Source organism: Apodemus sylvaticus, chromosome 16 (assembly GCF_947179515.1).
Source record: "Apodemus sylvaticus chromosome 16, mApoSyl1.1, whole genome shotgun sequence".
Taxonomy (NCBI): domain Eukaryota; kingdom Metazoa; phylum Chordata; class Mammalia; order Rodentia; family Muridae; genus Apodemus; species Apodemus sylvaticus.
In genome coordinates, this window is record NC_067487.1 from 56,977,983 (window position 1) to 56,995,272 (window position 17,290).

At 36.2% G+C, this 17,290-nt stretch overlaps 1 protein-coding gene across 5 annotated transcripts in view; it reads left to right on the plus strand.

The window, feature by feature from the left end:
* The window catches only part of Erbin (erbb2 interacting protein), a 97,733-nt gene that overhangs the window by 70,705 nt on the left and 9,738 nt on the right, over positions 1-17,290 (plus strand). For 3 of the 5 annotated variants that reach the window (XM_052160018.1, XM_052160019.1, XM_052160020.1), the window contains exons 17-21: positions 616-789; positions 1,835-2,011; positions 4,152-4,266; positions 6,231-6,414; positions 10,439-11,966. In XM_052160018.1, coding sequence (XP_052015978.1) covers positions 616-789; positions 1,835-2,011; positions 4,152-4,266; positions 6,231-6,414; positions 10,439-11,966 — 2,178 coding nt within the window. Of the gene's footprint in view, positions 1-615; positions 790-1,834; positions 2,012-4,151; positions 4,267-6,230; positions 6,415-10,438; positions 11,967-15,349; positions 15,494-17,290 lie in introns of all 5 variants that reach the window. The other 2 variants (XM_052160016.1, XM_052160017.1) reach the window with 1 other exon arrangement.

Below are 17,290 nucleotides of genomic sequence, written 5' to 3' on the forward strand. Positions count from 1 at the left end.
TAAAAGCACATACTAATCCAAATTATTTCACTACAAAAAAATTTGAGATAAATCTAAATCCACCATTACAAGGTATATTTCAGGGAGAGACAGAACTCACTATTGGAGCTCTTGTCTATCATGTAAAGGCTCAGAGTTTGATCTCTAGTACTCGGAGAAAGACAAAAATAAACAAAACAGCCTGATTTGGAAAAAATAAAAATTATATATATATATATATATATATATATATATATATATATATATATATATATATATATATATGAAAAAATAGAATTTTTTAAAAACACATCTGTCTTCACAGTTCAGATGGAAAACATCAAGTTCTGAGATTGATGTTAGAAATACTAATATTGCCGGGCAGTGGTGGCACACGCTTGTAATCCCAGCACTCTAGGAGGCAGAGGCAGGTGGATTTCTGAGTTCGAGGCCAGTCTGGTCTATAGAGTGAGTTTCAGTACAGCCAAGGTTATACAGAGAAACCCTGTCTCGAAAAAACAAAAAAAAAAACAAAACAAAAGAAACCCAAAACAACAACAACAAAAAAAATCCAGAAAACACACACACAAAAAAAGAAAGAAATACTAATATTTCATGTTTCTCTTATTTCTCTAGGAGGGAAACTTAAAGAGATATCCAACACCATACCCAGATGAGCTTAAGAATATGGTCAAGACTGTTCAAACCATTGTACATAGATTAAAAGATGAAGAGACTAATGAAGAGTCGGGGAGAGATTTGAAACAACATGAAGATCAGCAAGTTGTAAATAAGGATAATGGTGTGAAGGTTAGAAAACTCAATTCCAAGCAATGATCTAAAGTATTTACAGTTTCCTGAAGTTTTTTGAGATAATTAATATAATGATCTTAATTATATACTACTTGATTTGTAGTTTGTTTTCAGATGACTAAATTGTGAACTTTTTGAATTTCCCCATTGCTCATCTTATATAAGGATAATATCAAGATAGCTGTTAAAAAAATCATTGGCTGCTGGTCAGTGGTGGCATTGCCTCTAATCCCAGCACTTGAGAGGCAAAGGCAGGTAGATCTCTGATTTTGAGGCCAGTCTGATCTACAGAGCATGTTCTAGAACAGGACTACACAGAAAAACCCTGTCAAAAAGCAAAAACCAAACCAAACCAAAAACACTCCAAGGCTTTGAACTTTATTTTCTGGGTGATGGCACATGCCTTTAATCCTAGCACTCAGGAGCCAGAGGCTGTCATATCTCTGAGTTCAAGGCCAACCTGGTCTGCAGAATGAGTTTCAGGACAGCCAGGACTACCCCGAGAAACCTTGTCTTAAAAAATCTGAACAAATAATAAGATATGATTATTACAGTTATTCTATAAATGTTCTTTTCCACATATTTCAATGATACTGATCTGCTTTATTTGAGCTTTCAATTAATTGATATTATAGATATTTGATACTTCCCTGGAATGTTTCAGAAGCATTCACAAATTTCTTAAGTTATGCATTTATTTATTGAACTTTCTTAGTGCTCGTCCCCCAAACAAAAGTTATGTTTTGCCATTAGAATTACTGTACATTCCACAGAAGGCAAAAATGGTTTACCATCTGTCCTTTTTCAGTATGCCAAAGTAATTGATTCACTCGACACAAACCTTCCAATCTTCTTGTAGGAAAGTAACTTGCTAAATGATATACTTTAATATAGTTATGTCTCTCTACCTGTGAGTCCAATTTGCATATTCATAGTTTCTTTAATATTAATTTAGAATTGGAAGTCAATTGCTTACATCTTATATAATATTTAATATAAGAATAGACATAAGACTTATATGAAATCTTTATCTTTTATGTAGACTTCAGAAAGTACTACAACAAAAAGCAAACTTGATGAAAGAGAAAAGTATATGAATTCTGTACAGAAAATGAGTGAGCCAGAAGCTGAGGCCAATGCTGGAAATTCACCAGGGACTGCAAATATGAAATCGTCTGGGAACCTGAAGCACATTGTTAACCATGATGATGTTTTTGAGGTATAACTTCATTCTGACATAATCATGAGAGTTTTCTGTGTAGAATTTCATTGCTGTAAACAACAGAAGCCTGGTAGTATGACCACAGAAAATACTAACAGGTATTTATATTGAGGTATCCTTGAGAAATTTCAAACTGTCAAAATATCACTCATCACTTGAAATTTAATTTTTTTTTACTCTTTGTAAGTAAACGACTAGTAGATAGATTATGTGTTATGTAAAGTGAATAGTTACAGTTGCTTTTGCATCCTCAGTTCTTGCTTTTATTTCTGTAACATGATAATGAAAATTGAAGATGTAGATCAGTGGTAGAGTACTGTCCCAACTCGCATTAAGGCTCTGGATTCTATCCCCAGCACTATGAAAAAAGGCAGGGACAAGAGAAAGTGCCTATTATGGATACACCCAATCATTTAACTAATGTAAGCCTTCATCATTGGTTGTTACCCTTGTTGTTGTACCTAGATACAATTTCTACTATTGAATAAGTAAAAAGTTGTAGTTTTTTGTTTTGTTTTTTAAGGCAGGAGGCTTTTTTGAAAAGAGAAAGCTGAAACTCTACAGTTTACTGATTCAAAGTGTATATTTCAGTGGCTTAAACAATTCTCAAAGTTGTGAATATTTTTCACAACTTTGCAGTTACTTGCAGAATATTTTTATAGCCACAGAAAGAGAAATTTCATACTTTCTGTCCCTCTTAAGGCTTTGCATCCCTGTCAATTCTAAGCAACTAGTATGTGCTTCGCCTGTATAGATTTGCCTATTATTGGTCTAATAAGTGATCTTTTATCATTTCCTTCACTTGGCATATTCTCTTCAAGTTCATACTGTGGTATCTCTCAGTTCTGCATCTTATTTCTACGGTGTCTGAATAGCATTCTATCGAATGTGTGTCTCAGGTGTAAGTGAGACTGCTAAACATAGAACTTTCAGTTTTCTGAGACTAGATCTCTGTAGCCCAGATGGTCTGGAGCTCACTGTGCAGCCCAAGCTAGTATATCTCCTGGTATTCCTCCTGTCTTAGCCTCTTACATTCTAGGTGTGTAAGTGTGAACTATTATGCCTAGCTGGAACTCCATGATGGCTCTAGTTCTCCCTCAAGTCCAGTTTCAGAGGCTCAACACCCTCTTTTAACCTCCATGGATATTACACACACACACACACACACACACACACACACACACACACAGTACTCAAGCAAAACATTCATACACGAGAAATAAAATAAATAAATCTATAAATATATTAATAGAAATTGCAAACTAATTCATTAAAATAGTATTTTTGTGCACCAAGAAATAGAGCTATCATGTGGGTGCTGGAAAACAAACCTTTGTCCTCTACAAGTGCTCTTAATTGCTGAGTGAACTCTCCACTATTCATATCTTTATTATGGCACTTATAAACACATGACAGTCCTTAGTGCTATTTGTTTCCTTTTTAGGGGAGCAAGTTTTGTAAAGCATTTGCTTTAGTTTCATCTTAGTATATAGGAATGATTGAACTGGCAAGAGATATTTCCTTGAGAAATCAAGAGAGTGTGTGTTCATTTCCTGCATGCCATATGATATTAAAATTTCTATTAACAGTTAATGACTAACAAGTCATTTTCTTTGCTGACACTACTCAGTAGTAGGTAATCTGGAACAACAGTGGCATATTAAAGGAAATAAACATGGAAAATAACAATTCTGCTTTCAAAATAGGTGAAATTTTTTGTTCACACTAATAGTAGTCCATCGTAGAAGCCAAATTATTGAGACTTCTCAACAGTTAGGAAAAGGTTCTTTTGGGGGACTCCATAAGTTGAATTTTTCAAAAACAGGATTATGGTTTGGTTGTTTTGTTTGCCAGTAATCTTGCACTCTGACACATAATAACTACTAATATACTTCATAAGGCTTAGCACCAAAAATGATAGCATGAGAAGGTTTAATATGTTGTTACACTACTACTGTACGTTTATTGCTACACTTGAAAAAGTTGAGCCATGCAGTTTTGTTAACTATTACCATTAAAAGGCACGTTTATACATGGTCTTAATAGTTGCTTTGTTTTCCCTGTGATATTTTTATGATACATTTATTCATCTAAAGAGTCCAAAGTTTAATTCTTATCCCTGTTTTCTTTAAACTAGGAATCTGAAGAACTTTCTTCTGATGAAGAAATGAAAATGGCAGAGATGCGACCTCCATTAATTGAAACCTCCATTAATCAGCCTAAAGTTGTAGCACTTAGTAGTAATAAAAAGGGTTAGTAATAATAAAAAGGTTAGATGTTAAGGGGTGGGGGTGGTATTAAGACTAGAAATAGCCTAAGTAAGATGTATTAACTTTGTGGGAGTAAATTTTATTGAATGTCACATTATTGAAACATTTTGAAAACAAAATTTATAGCTGCCTTTCTGAAATGTTCTCCTTATTTCCTATTTTTAAAGAAAGAGATTGTTAGGTTGTCCCTACTTCCATGCAGAGTTTATTTGTAAGAGCATGGACATTTACGGGGTATAATTCTAGGTCAGGATTCCATTTCTATTGAGTATCTTCTAGATACATTATTATTCTTGTGTGCTTAATTTTATTCATTTATATATGACAAATTTGAATTGCAGTGAGGCTAATGAAGGATTTTACATATAATACATAGCATAATACATATATATATGAATAGTATTCTATCGAATGTATGTCTCAGGTGTATATGTGTATATATATATGTGTATATATGCACACATATATATATACACATACATATACATACACACACACATACACACACATTATTTTATTCTTGTCTGTTCCAGAATGGTAGATATTAAGTGCTTTTCCACAACTTTTGTCAAACAATTTTCATGTAACAAAATATTAGACTCTTAGAAATAAAGTAAGTTGTAAAGAATACCTATGTCATCTTGTGCCTGATTAGCTTTGCATTATCTCTACCAAATACTTATCCAGACCGCTGGCTCTCATAGAGATAATGATGCTACCAAGGTAGCACTTGGTTAACTTGGGTTTATAATGATACTAAGAGGCTATTGAGTGCTTTATTTAACAGTTGCTTAGGTACTGGGCAGTTGTTACTTAGCTGCTGAACAGTTGGTTGTTGTAATAGCCCCATAAAAAGTACTTCAAAGGCTGTCTAATGGTATTTTTTACAAATTAAGAAACCAAGACTCAAGTACTTTAGGGTTGGGGTTACTAAGCCTTTTGGGCCCTGTTTCTAAAATTGATAAACGTATCTTTAATCCATATGTGGATATGTCTGGGTATACTAGATCCTTGAATTGGCTAGAATTGAGTTCTTTAAAAAGAGCTTTTTTATGACTATTTTCAAATTCCTTTTAAATTTGTGCTTTAGTGGATATAAACAATTTTCTCTTCATTGTTCTAAACAGCCACCTCACACATGGAGAGATTCCCACTTTATATGCAGGTCTTTGAGGTGGAGAGATATAAAGGACCCATGCTTTCTTCCCAGCACCCACATTGGGCAGTTTACTCTGAAATTTCAGCTCCAGGGGATATGATACCTTTGGCTTCTGGGTACCTTCAATCAGATGCACATATACACAACAGATTTTCGTATAGAAGTAAATCTTTACATTTGAAATAAAGGAACCGACCCTTGAAATTTTTATTTTGTTAATGTATTGATTATATTACTCAATTTTATTATCAAGATAGGCTGAAAAAAAAACCTCACATTCATATGAAATAATTTCTTGTCCAGATGAACTGTAGGAGGTTGTAAACATATATTTTTAGTATGAGTTCTTAAAGGGACAGTCATTCACCAGAATGAATTGGTAGCCTTTGAAAACTGTGCAGTAAGCTAAATCAAATTTTGGGTACCCTTTATTACATTAAAAATGCTAAAATGGGCTGGAGAGATGGCTCAGCTGACTGCTCTTCCAGAGGTCCTGAGTTCAAATCCCAACAACCACATGGTGCCTCACATGTAATAAGATCTGATGCCCTCTTCTGGTGTGTCTGAAGTACAATGTACTTATATATAATAAAATCTATTTTTAAAAATGCTATTGCAGCTTTTAAATTTTTGAATTTTTCTATATTTTAGGGTTTAATTTTCAGAGATACCTCTGATTATCTCACCTACTTAATTTATCACCCCAGACAAAGAATCAGTGCAAAAAGCTTTCCGTAAATTCTTAGTGAATTTATCATTGCGCTTAAATACTTTTTTCTTATTTCAGATGATGCAAAGGATACAGATTCTTTATCAGATGAAGTCACACACAACAGTAATCAGAATAACAGCAACTGTTCTTCTCCATCTCGGATGTCTGATTCAGTGTCTCTTAATACTGACAGCAGTCAAGACACCTCGCTGTGTTCTCCAGTGAAACAGACTCCTGTTGATAGTAACTCCAAAGTCAGGTTTGTGACTATTTGAACAAATGTATTTACTTCTACAATAAATAGAAAGAATAATACAAATAATAAATATAGGGCTAAATATAAATGGTTTCACAAGTATATAAGTGGCTTATGCAATAAATTTCTTTACTTCAGTTTTAAAGTACCATGAGAAAGTCACACCAGGCAGCAAATCTCATAAAGAGATTCATTGGGAGGGTCCAGGGTATGGAAAAATGAATCCAGCCCTGGCTGCCTCTGTTCCCAGGAGTGCACAGCAAGGAACTGAACAAAGGGCAGGGTTTATACAGGGGGTGGAGCTTTTTGGGACAGATTTCCAGAGTAAGAATTGGTGAGGTGAGGATTTTAAGCCCTGACTTTGAGAACACAGGGAGGTGAAGTTTTGTGGGACAAGGATTGATGAGTTTTTCTGCTCAGGGAGTGGTAGGATTTTGTGGAAAGCTCAGGGATTGGTGGCTTTTTCCCCCCCATACCTTTCCCTAAATCAGTCAGTGGGTTGGGATGGGAAAACTACAGTCACCTTTGGCTAAGGTGCCATTTTTGAGCTGGTTGGGGAGGCTGGAGAGGAGGTAGCTCCTATGATGGCACCTCATGCCAGTAACAAGCGGAGGACGTGTCACTGTTTTGACTGATGTCACCATTTTGACAGCTCCCATGGCAGTATTTTACAGTAGAGGTGGCCACAGGCTGGGGAGAAAAGGATCAGCCATAGCTTTGACAGCTCTTGTGGTAATGTGGCTCAGGGTCTACAGTGATTATAAAGTTGTTTTAAAACCCTTTTGTTGTTGTTGTAGAGAAAGAAACAACAAAATACAATAGATTCTTAATCTTTAAACGAAATGAGCAAAAATACAAATATTTCTAGGTGTCAAAACATATAAACAGGTCATTTGAAGAAGTTCAGATTAAAAGAGTTATTTTTATACTTAGAAACCATGCTAATTACTTATCATTGCAGTGATAACACACAGTGGCCAAAAACAACTTAAGGAAGGAACAGGGCATTTTTGGCTTACAATTCTAGAGGGACGGTGCATAATGGTAAAGGAGACATGGCAGCAGGACACCGAGAAACCACAACTCTGGAGCTTTGCTTTATTTTTTCTTTTAGCTACTTTGTGTGGATTCTTCTCCTAACTCTCTTACCAATATCTTCTCTGGCTCAGTGCAGCTTCTCCTATCTTAACTGTCCCCAACTGTCTTTTCTAACCCTACTCTCTGACCCAGCTCTTCTGCCACCTGGAACCTACTAAATCCAAATACTCTCTCAGCCTCTGCTGGGTTTTGTTTAATATCCTTTCCTGTTCCCAGAATTCCAAGAGGCAACCGACACTGAAGAGGATGGGATCCTTGAAAGGGCCAGGCACAGAAAGTAAATCATACTACACACTCCAACCACATGCAGAAAGCAGGGAGGGCAACATGTGGTAGGGCGAGGTTATAAATTCACAAGCCCACTCCCTGTGATGACTTTCTCCTGCAATGCTCTGTCCCTGTTCTCATCGGCTCATAGCCATATCATGATGTAAAATGCTTTTAAATCGGTGTTGAAAGTACTCATGATCTTTAACGTCTGAACACTATTCAAAGGTCAGAAGCCTCTTCTCAAACTCAAAACAGTCTCTTACCTGTGACCTCCCGACCCATAAAATATTTTTAAAAAGTATACTTCCAGGATATTACGGTGTGGCATATACATTACCATTCCAAAAGGGAACAGTGAGGACATAGAGAATACTGAACCAAAACCCAGCAGAGCAAAGTCCAGATCCTATAAACTCCATGTCCAGTGTCAACTGCCCATTTAGCTTTGAGGCCTGTGCATCCATTCCTGGGCTGGTTCCACTCGATAGTCAGCTCTCAGCAGACGTCTCGTGGCTCTGGGATCTAACAGTTTGGGTTTTCTGCTACATCCCAGGCTTTGCTTTTAAAACTTCACGTACTTCACTTTATAGCGTCTTCAGCCTTGCCAGACGGCCACGGTCATGGTCAAATTTTTGCCTACATATCAACGAATGGCATGTAGCATAGTTGCTAAGACCATTTTTTAATTCCCTCTGAAACTTGTTGATCAGGACCTCTCCCGGCCTCTTTACTTGCAGCGCTGCTGTCTTCCAGATTTCTACTAGAGTGGCCTAGAAGCTCTGCTTACATTTTCAGTGTAGCCTTCAAAGGTCTTCCAAATTCCTCCCAAAAGTGAACCTGGTCAGATTTTTTGCAGCAATGACCCCAGTCTCTGGTGCCAGTTTCTGGCTTACCTTCTTTTTGTTGCTGTGATAATGTACCATGACCAAGTGAGACTTTTGAGGAAAGTTTATTTTGGTTATGGTTGCAAAGGAAAAGGTTCTATGGTGGGAAAGTAGTGGCAGCAGGCAGTTGAAAGATCCCATCTCCAACCACAGCTAGGAAGTAGCAAGCAAATTGAAATGAGGCAAAGCTATAAACCTTTAAAGCTGGCCTCTAAGGAATATTCTCTTTCCAGCAAGATCCCCATGCCCTAAACATTCCCCAAGATAGCACCATGGACTAGAGACCAAGTGTTCCCATACACGAGCCTACATGGGACATTCTCATTCAGACCACCATAGAAATGCTGGATCATTCTAGGGTGATGCCATTAAAGTGTCCATTCAGATACTCTTATTTGATGCTACATATTTGGCCTCAATTTTGTAGGAAAAATCTTTTGAGAGAAAACTGCGTAAACTTAAATTATTTTACTCTGGGTTTAGTAGAAGTTTAAAAGTAATTTTATTATTAAGTTTCAAAGATACTTAGTCACCAGAATAAGGTCAGAATGAGGCCATGCCACACATGCCATTTTGTGGATTCAGTCTATTGACTAGGAGTCTGCTTGAGGGAAGGTTTAGGGTACCTCTGAATCACATGCTGGTTTTACAGATATTTTAAACCATAACTAGAGTAAATTGATCTTAAGTTGCAGACTTAATTTAAGTAAAAGCTGTTACTTGTCTTACTATAAAAAGAATACTAATTTTGTCTGAATATGAGTTCAGATATTACATGTTCTCTTAATTTTATGCTAAATTTTATGCTATAGACTTAGTAAAATACTGATTTCATAATTACGTGTTAAAGAAAATGCTTAATTTGTTGAATTAGAAAACTTTCTTAATGTTATTGTTGGAAACCAGTATGGTACAAATCATTCTTTCATATAACAAAGTAAGAGTGTTAAGCAAGGAGTATCACAGTAACTTTTATATGTTTTAGTAATGAACTATAATTTTTGTATAGTGTCAAGATCTAGATACCACTAAATAGATTCTATACCACTAAATAGAAATAAAATAGTTTCTATAGTTTTATAATGACAAATTATAAAATATTTGCCAAATTGTACCACAGAGTAATGTTCAGGCATAGTTTCTCTTTTGATCACTTTATAAACTCAGGTGTTTAGGCAGTTTTGGTTTAGCTTAACTTAATTATTTATATAGTTGTAATAACCACTTGAGCAGCCTGTGATTAGTACAGTTGATGCAAAGCTTCAGAATTACTTGTAAATGGCCCTGTGCCAGTTACTTCCTTACTTGAGTTACTGTCTGACTCTCAGTGTATTTTTCCTACCTTGAAACAGTTAAAGTTTCAACACATCTGTGAAAAGACACAGAAGATAACATCATTCTACATTTGTTCTTAGTGTAGTCGCTGTAACCTATTCGGTAACAGGCTGTATTGAATAGGTTGATAAGAATTAATCTTGATGTTATTGATGACTTTTAACTGCTTTACTTGTTTCTCTAACAATAAAAATCTCTACTTGACAAAATTTTTGATTAACTTTAACTGATATTTAACATAAAATTTGTACATATCGATGGGGTATTGTTTTGATACTTGTATATTGTGATAAAGATTTTCTTCAGGAGATCCAGCAATTCTTTTACCTGTGTTACTTATAATTAATAGTTACTAATGATCTTCTGTTACCAAGAAAACTTGTTGCTTTTGTTTTTTTGTTTTGTTTTTTACTTTCTCATAAAATTCTCTTTTATTTTAGGCAAGAAGATGAAAATTTTAACAGCCTTATACAAAATGGAATTAATTTAAACAATTCACCAGAAGAAAAATTCAAAATTAATGATAAAAAGGATTTTAAGTTACCTGAGTATGATTTGAATATTGAAGAACAGTTAGTTCTGATTGAAAAAGATGTTGATTCAAAAGCCACATCTGATGACTCTCACCAGTTAGACCATATCAACATGAATCTTAATAAACTTGTGACCAATAATATTTTTCAACCAGAAATAATGGAAAGATCAAAGATGCAGGATATAGTGCTTGGAACAGGCTTTTTAAGTATTCATCCTAAAAATGAGGCTGAGCACATAGAAAATGGAAATAAGTTTCCAAATTTGGAGCCCATAAATAAGGTAAACGGTCTTTCTGAGGACACTCCACACTTTCCTGGTAGGATTGAACCACAGAATATCAGTTCTTCTGACATGGGTATTTCTAAAAGCACAGAAGATCTATCTCCTCAGAGAAGTGGTCCAACTGGATCTGTTGTGAAATCTCATAGTATAACTAACATGGAGACTGGAGGCTTAAAAATCTATGACATTCTTGGTGATGATGGCCCCCAGCCACCGAGTCCAGCAGTTAAAATGGCTTCTACTGTGGATGGGAAAAACATAGTCAGAAGCAAGTCTGCCACACTGCTGTATGATCAGCCCCTGCAGGTGTTCACTGCTTCTTCCTCATCCTCTGAGTTACTGTCAGGTACAAAGGCAGTTTTCAAGTTTGATTCAAATCATAACCCTGAAGAGCCAGATATAGTAAGAGCCCCCACAGTACCTGGCCCACAGTCTACACCTCAACCGTATGGTCCTCCACAGTATAATGTCCAGTACAGTGGCAGTGCTACAGTAAAAGACACTTTGTGGCACCCTAAACAGAATCCACAAATAGATCCTGTCAGTTTTCCTCCTCAGCGCCTTCCAAGATCTGAGAGTGCAGAAAATCACAGTTATGCAAAGCATTCTGCCAATATGAATTTCTCTAACCATAACAATGTTAGAGCCAATACTGCATACCACTTACATCAGAGACTTACCCCAGCCAGACATGGAGAAATGTGGGCTATTTCCCCTAATGACCGGCTAGGGCCAGCGGTAACTCGGACTACTATTCAGAGACAGAGTAGTGTGTCTTCAACGGCTTCTGTAAATCTTGGTGATCCCACAAGGCGTGCTGAAGGAGATTATTTATCGTACAGAGAGTTACATTCAATGGGAAGAACTCCAGTCATGTCAGGATCACAGAGACCTCTTTCTGCACGAGCATACAGCATTGATGGCCCAAATACATCAAGGCCTCAGAGTGCCCGGCCCTCTATTAATGAAATACCAGAGAGAACTATGTCGGTTAGTGATTTCAATTACTCACGGACTAGTCCTTCAAAAAGACCAAATGCAAGGGTTGGTTCCGAACATTCTTTGTTAGATCCTCCTGGAAAAAGTAAAGTTCCTCATGACTGGCGGGAACAAGTACTTCGACACATTGAGGCCAAAAAATTAGAAAAGGTAATTGAACATGAGCTTTTCATTCTCTTTATGAATTTATTTTTCTTAGAAATGTTTCAGCCTTTGTTTTTAATCAGTGAAATAAGACACTCTGAGTTATTATCTACTTAACAATCTGTTTTCCCCTGTTGTTGGGAATATAGTTCTATATTTTAACTGAAGCCAGAACAGGTGAGTTGGTTATGGTTATACAAGCTGCTTTCGAACTCGTCAAAGTCTTCCATGGACATGCTTGTATGTCTCTTGTAGCTAGTACACACATACTAGATACAGTATGCATACCAACTATGTTCACTGCCTTCTGCTCACTACCAGTGATTATGTAAATATTCTAAGAAAATACCAGTTTAGTGTATAATTACTAAAATAACAGAAAATGTATTTCCAAGTGTAAATATTTTATCAATAACCCTTTTTCCTCTCCAGTTTGTATTAAATGAACTAACATCATCACTGACACAGATGACTCTGACATGGTATTTATTCTTGACATTGCTAGACTGCATTTCTGGTGCACTTGAACAAGGCAGTTGAATGTTTTGTGACTGTAATGCAACTGGAACATGTTGGCAAAATAACTAATGCTGTGTTCTTTACAACCTTATTGGTTAATTATGTCTTTTGAAAGGAATTAAGAAACAAAATCCTGTAAAGTTGATGTCACTACATTGCCATGTGGTTCAGATGTATAAAAGCACTCTTTAAGCAGGCATGGCATTATGACATCTGTAACTGCAGCTCTTGGGAGGCTGCAGGAAGACCACCAGTTTGAAGCCAGCCTCTGCTACACAGTGAGACCATGGTTCCCTGCGCACCCCCTCCAAAGTACTTTTTATTAAAACTCATCACATGGATATGCACATATATGGATTTTATTTTAAAATTATAATTTCTTTACTTATTAAATATGTGATAAATTTTAAATTCAGCTGAACATTTCTAGCCTATTATTTTTAAATTCCTTAAATATTTTTGAGAAAAAAAATGCCTAAAATGTGATTATTATCCAGTTGTATTAAATCTCTGACATTGTTAGTTTTTCGCTACTGTTTGCTGTAACTTATAGCACACTGTTGAGGCTGTGTTCATTTTGTTGGGAATTTTAAATTTTCTTACACTGAGAGGTGGAGCACAGCTCTAATGTATAATAAACTTGTTGCACATATAGAAATGGATTTTAGAAGGAAAAAGTTATTGTCAAACAGGAGGCTTTTGCAGAGACAACAGGTAAGAATGAATGAAGTGTTTATCAGTTTATTGAGATACAGGATGAGTTCAAGAGGCTTTGGAAGTAGAGTAGACATCCTTAGTATTTGTTTCTGGTTGAATATTCCTTTAGTCGCTGTGAATAAGGGGCAGAACTTGAAGGTTTGTGCTTTCTGTAAGTGGTTGTTAGGAATTCTACTATTACCAGATATAAAGGAGGCATTTTTTTTATGTGGTTGAAGGTTTTTATGTGGTGTAGTTTACAGTTTAAGTAGCTGTTCTCTCACTGTTCTGTTTGACAGGAGTGTGTTTGGACTTAAGGAAATATGAAGCAACTAACACCTAGCTCATTATTGAGTGAGCTTTTTAGCTTTTCTGTTTCCTATTGTATAGAATATGAATTTAGAAATTGATACACAGTTTCTTAGAAAATATGACAGTAGTTTTGTAGTTGTGTCCTGAAAGTCAAAAACTAATTCAGTGAATTAATGAAATAGAAAACTGGTGAGAACAGAAACGGTGACACTGGATACAAATCCATAGCTGACAGGATAGCTCTCTTTCCTGAGATACATACTGCTTACTTTGTTAAGTGGAGCTGTCCTTACACTGGCCATACCCCTGCCTCACAGAGGATTAAGTGACTAGTGAGTATGCAGGAGTATAGGTCAGCTCACTGGTTAGGAAATATTTCTAGCAAATACCAAAATAGCTTGCTGTTACTGTAGGTCTGCTGGGTTCTTTCTAGATTGTGTTCTTTAGATTTTGTTTCTTTTTCCCTTCATTCTATAGTTGACCTAGAACCAACCCCCTGTTTCCACCCCCTGAAAGTGCTGAAATTACCCCCACTTTAAATGTTTAAATTACATTTAGTGGTGTTTGTGTGTGTGTGTGTACATGCACATGCACAGCGGTCAGAGGAAAACTTACAGGGATCACCTACCACAACATGAGGATTTCAGCATTAGAAGGTTAAGAACCTCTGATCTAGAGTGTTACTGACTCCAGAGTACTTACTCAGCCCTGTTTCTGTGCTATTAGATAACCATCAGCAGCATTGAACAGCAGTGCCTAGGACATTGTGCTTAGCATTTACTCAAGATAGCATGTTAAAACAAGCCAGGTGGTGGTGGCTCACACCTTTAATCCCAGCACTTTAGAGGCAGAGGCAGGTGAATTTCTGAGTTCAAGGCCAGCCTGGTCTCCAGAGTGAGCCAGAGCTACAGAGAGAAACCCTGTCTCAAAAAAACGAAACCATGTTAAGTCCACAAAATAAGGAGTAATCATTTTATAGTTCTTTTTCCTTTTGCAGTTATTTATCACTTCTTGGTATTATCAGCTTCAAATCTAGAGAAGCTATATGTTTCCTAAAAGCAATATGTAAATGATTATTGTTTCATTTCCTTATTTTAGTAGTAACAGTCTATTCCTTAACTGTGGTTTCCCTAGTTTAGCCATCAAGCCCCATAAGTCCCGCTTCAGGGGATCTGACTCTTCTTTCTGGTCTCTGTGGGAACCTACATACATGGCTAAATATACATATATACACAGACATATATACAAATAAAAAATTGAAAATCTTTAAGTTGCATCTTAAAACTTAAAATATTTTTTTAAATGTGGAAAATAAATTTTGAAAGAGTGAAATGGCTGATATCCAGGTGTTTATCACAAATACATTTGGCTGTAATATGAATGTTTAGACGTTGACATTATTCAACAAGAGAATTTTTATAGAATGAAATAGAGCCTTCAGAGATTTGGCTCAGAATTACTAATTGTTGGTAAATTCATCTAATATTAAAAAGTTGCTTATATACTATTGTATATCAATAAATACATAATAAATGAATTTGGGTATGTGCCCAGTTTCTATTTCTGACATATATATTAGGCATAAAAGAAATGGTAATATTTAATAAACAAAAGCAACTATACATCTGTACTTCTTTGATCCTTAAACATCTGAATGGTTGTGATTATACATGTTCTTCATGTATATGTTTGTTGTTCTGTAGTCGTATGTACCAATTTCTCTTGGGCTCTGAATTCCAGTGTTGCATGATATTTGTTCGTGGTGTGGGTGGGGTTACTTGTAAGTAAATCTGTGTATATAACACGTCCTGTGGATTTTGCATGCTATACTAATCTCTGCAAATTACCCTCTCTTTATTCAGAGTATGCTGTCACGGTCCTTTAATTCCAATCTTACTGCTGTAAGCAGCTCTCACTATGGCAGCTCTAGGGATCTGCATGGCAGCCAGGGCAGCCTGGCCCTGAGTGTGGCAGACGGAAGAGGTTCTGGTGGGCACATTTTCCGAGTGAGTACCTACAGTAGGGCCATGCTTTAGCACATAGTGAGAGAATTCAGATCTCGTTTTAGCATTTCTAGGGGGAGAACTTCTGTGACTTAGAAATCTTTGTATTTTCTGAGTTCTTTATGACTTAGTTCTACAGTTTCTGTCCCTGTTTCCTTGGTCATATGTTAATGATCTAGCCAGCTAGATTTATAAGTCTAGTAATAAGCACTATATATACCAGGGTTTAATCATATTTCACAGGATATGGTTAAATATGAGACTGGAGAAGTTGTAAAAGTATCAGCGTAAAGGAAAAATCCAAATACTTACTTGAACACATTTCATCATGGTCCTTAGTGGTGATTTATTATTCCAGTGACAGTTTAAGAGTAAATACAGGTCTGTCATGGCTCAGGAAGGACATAAAGAGGTGACAGAGCTCTCCATGAGTCCTCCCCGTGCTATGAAAGCTCTTTCCTCTCTACAGACGTATTAATTCTTTCTTGTAAGTAACTTCCACCTGGGCTCTTGTTCTAGGCTCTTGACTTTTTTGTCAGTCCTCCTCTGTCTTCAGCCCTGGCTGTGCTGTTATGTTCCAGAGGAGGAGCTGTGTCCCAGAGTCAGTTTATTGTGGCTGCTCTGAGCTTGTCTTGGCCTGTGCTCTGTCATTAGCTATGACTTGGTCTCTTTGCTATATAATAGCAGCAGTCATTGGAGCATCTTAGTTTAAAAGAGGAAGAAAAGGCTGAGCCAGCCTTTGATTTCAGTAAATCATGAATGGCATTCATAGTCATCTAGAACAATTGTTCCTTCCAAATTTGTTTTACATTAACGTTTTGCCTTCATTTTCATTAAATTTAAAGCCTATATGGCCTGAAGGTTAGCTTTTCACTATGATCTCCTTGCTGTTTGAAGAGTGCATGAGCATAACTGTCTCTTCAGGCAGGAGTTTAAGTGTTAAGCATTGAGCTATGTTGATCATTATCTATTTGAGAAATAGGTTATAATAAGAGAAGAAAAATGAAATACATACTGTTAGACAAAATTAGATCAGACCACACAATAAAGTGCTTAGCTATGCGTTGAAATAGCAACTAACCGGACATGATAGGTCTGTTGTTTTTTTTTTTTTTTTTAAGATTAAATTCAAAATCCTAGCCAGGCTGTGGTGGTGCACGCCTTTAATCCCAGCACTTGGGAGCAGAGGCAGGCAGATTTCTGAGTTCGAGGTCAACCTGGTCTACAGAGTGACCAGGACAGCCAGGGCTACACAGAGAAACTCTGTCTTGAAAAAAACAAACAAACAAAATTCCAAATCCTTAAAATTATATATGTTTCATGGTATAGTAGAGTATATTTTGAATTATTTTTCAATATAAAATTGTTAATTATTTGCTGCTAGGAATATGCTATTTTGAAAGTTTAAAAAAAGTAAAACATACTGTGTTTTAATTTCTAAATTAGGTGTGCTTAGCATTGGCTTAAAGTAAATATTGATATTTTATTTACATATTTGTAATAATAAATATTCAGAAAAAAATGACATTGAGCTGTTTTTTTTCCTTTAAGGTTATCATTAAGTTAAACTATAGTGAGTAAATATTATGAGTATACAAATAATATGAATTAATTTTTTAAAGAATTATCTATTTTATGTATGTGTACACTCTAGCTATCTTCAGGCACACTAGAAGAAGGCATTGGCTCCCATTACAGATGGTTGTGAGCCACCATGTGCTTGCTGGGAATTGAACTCGGGATCTCTGGAGGAACAGTCAGTGCTCTTAACCGCTGAGCCGTCTCTCCAGCCCCCATGAA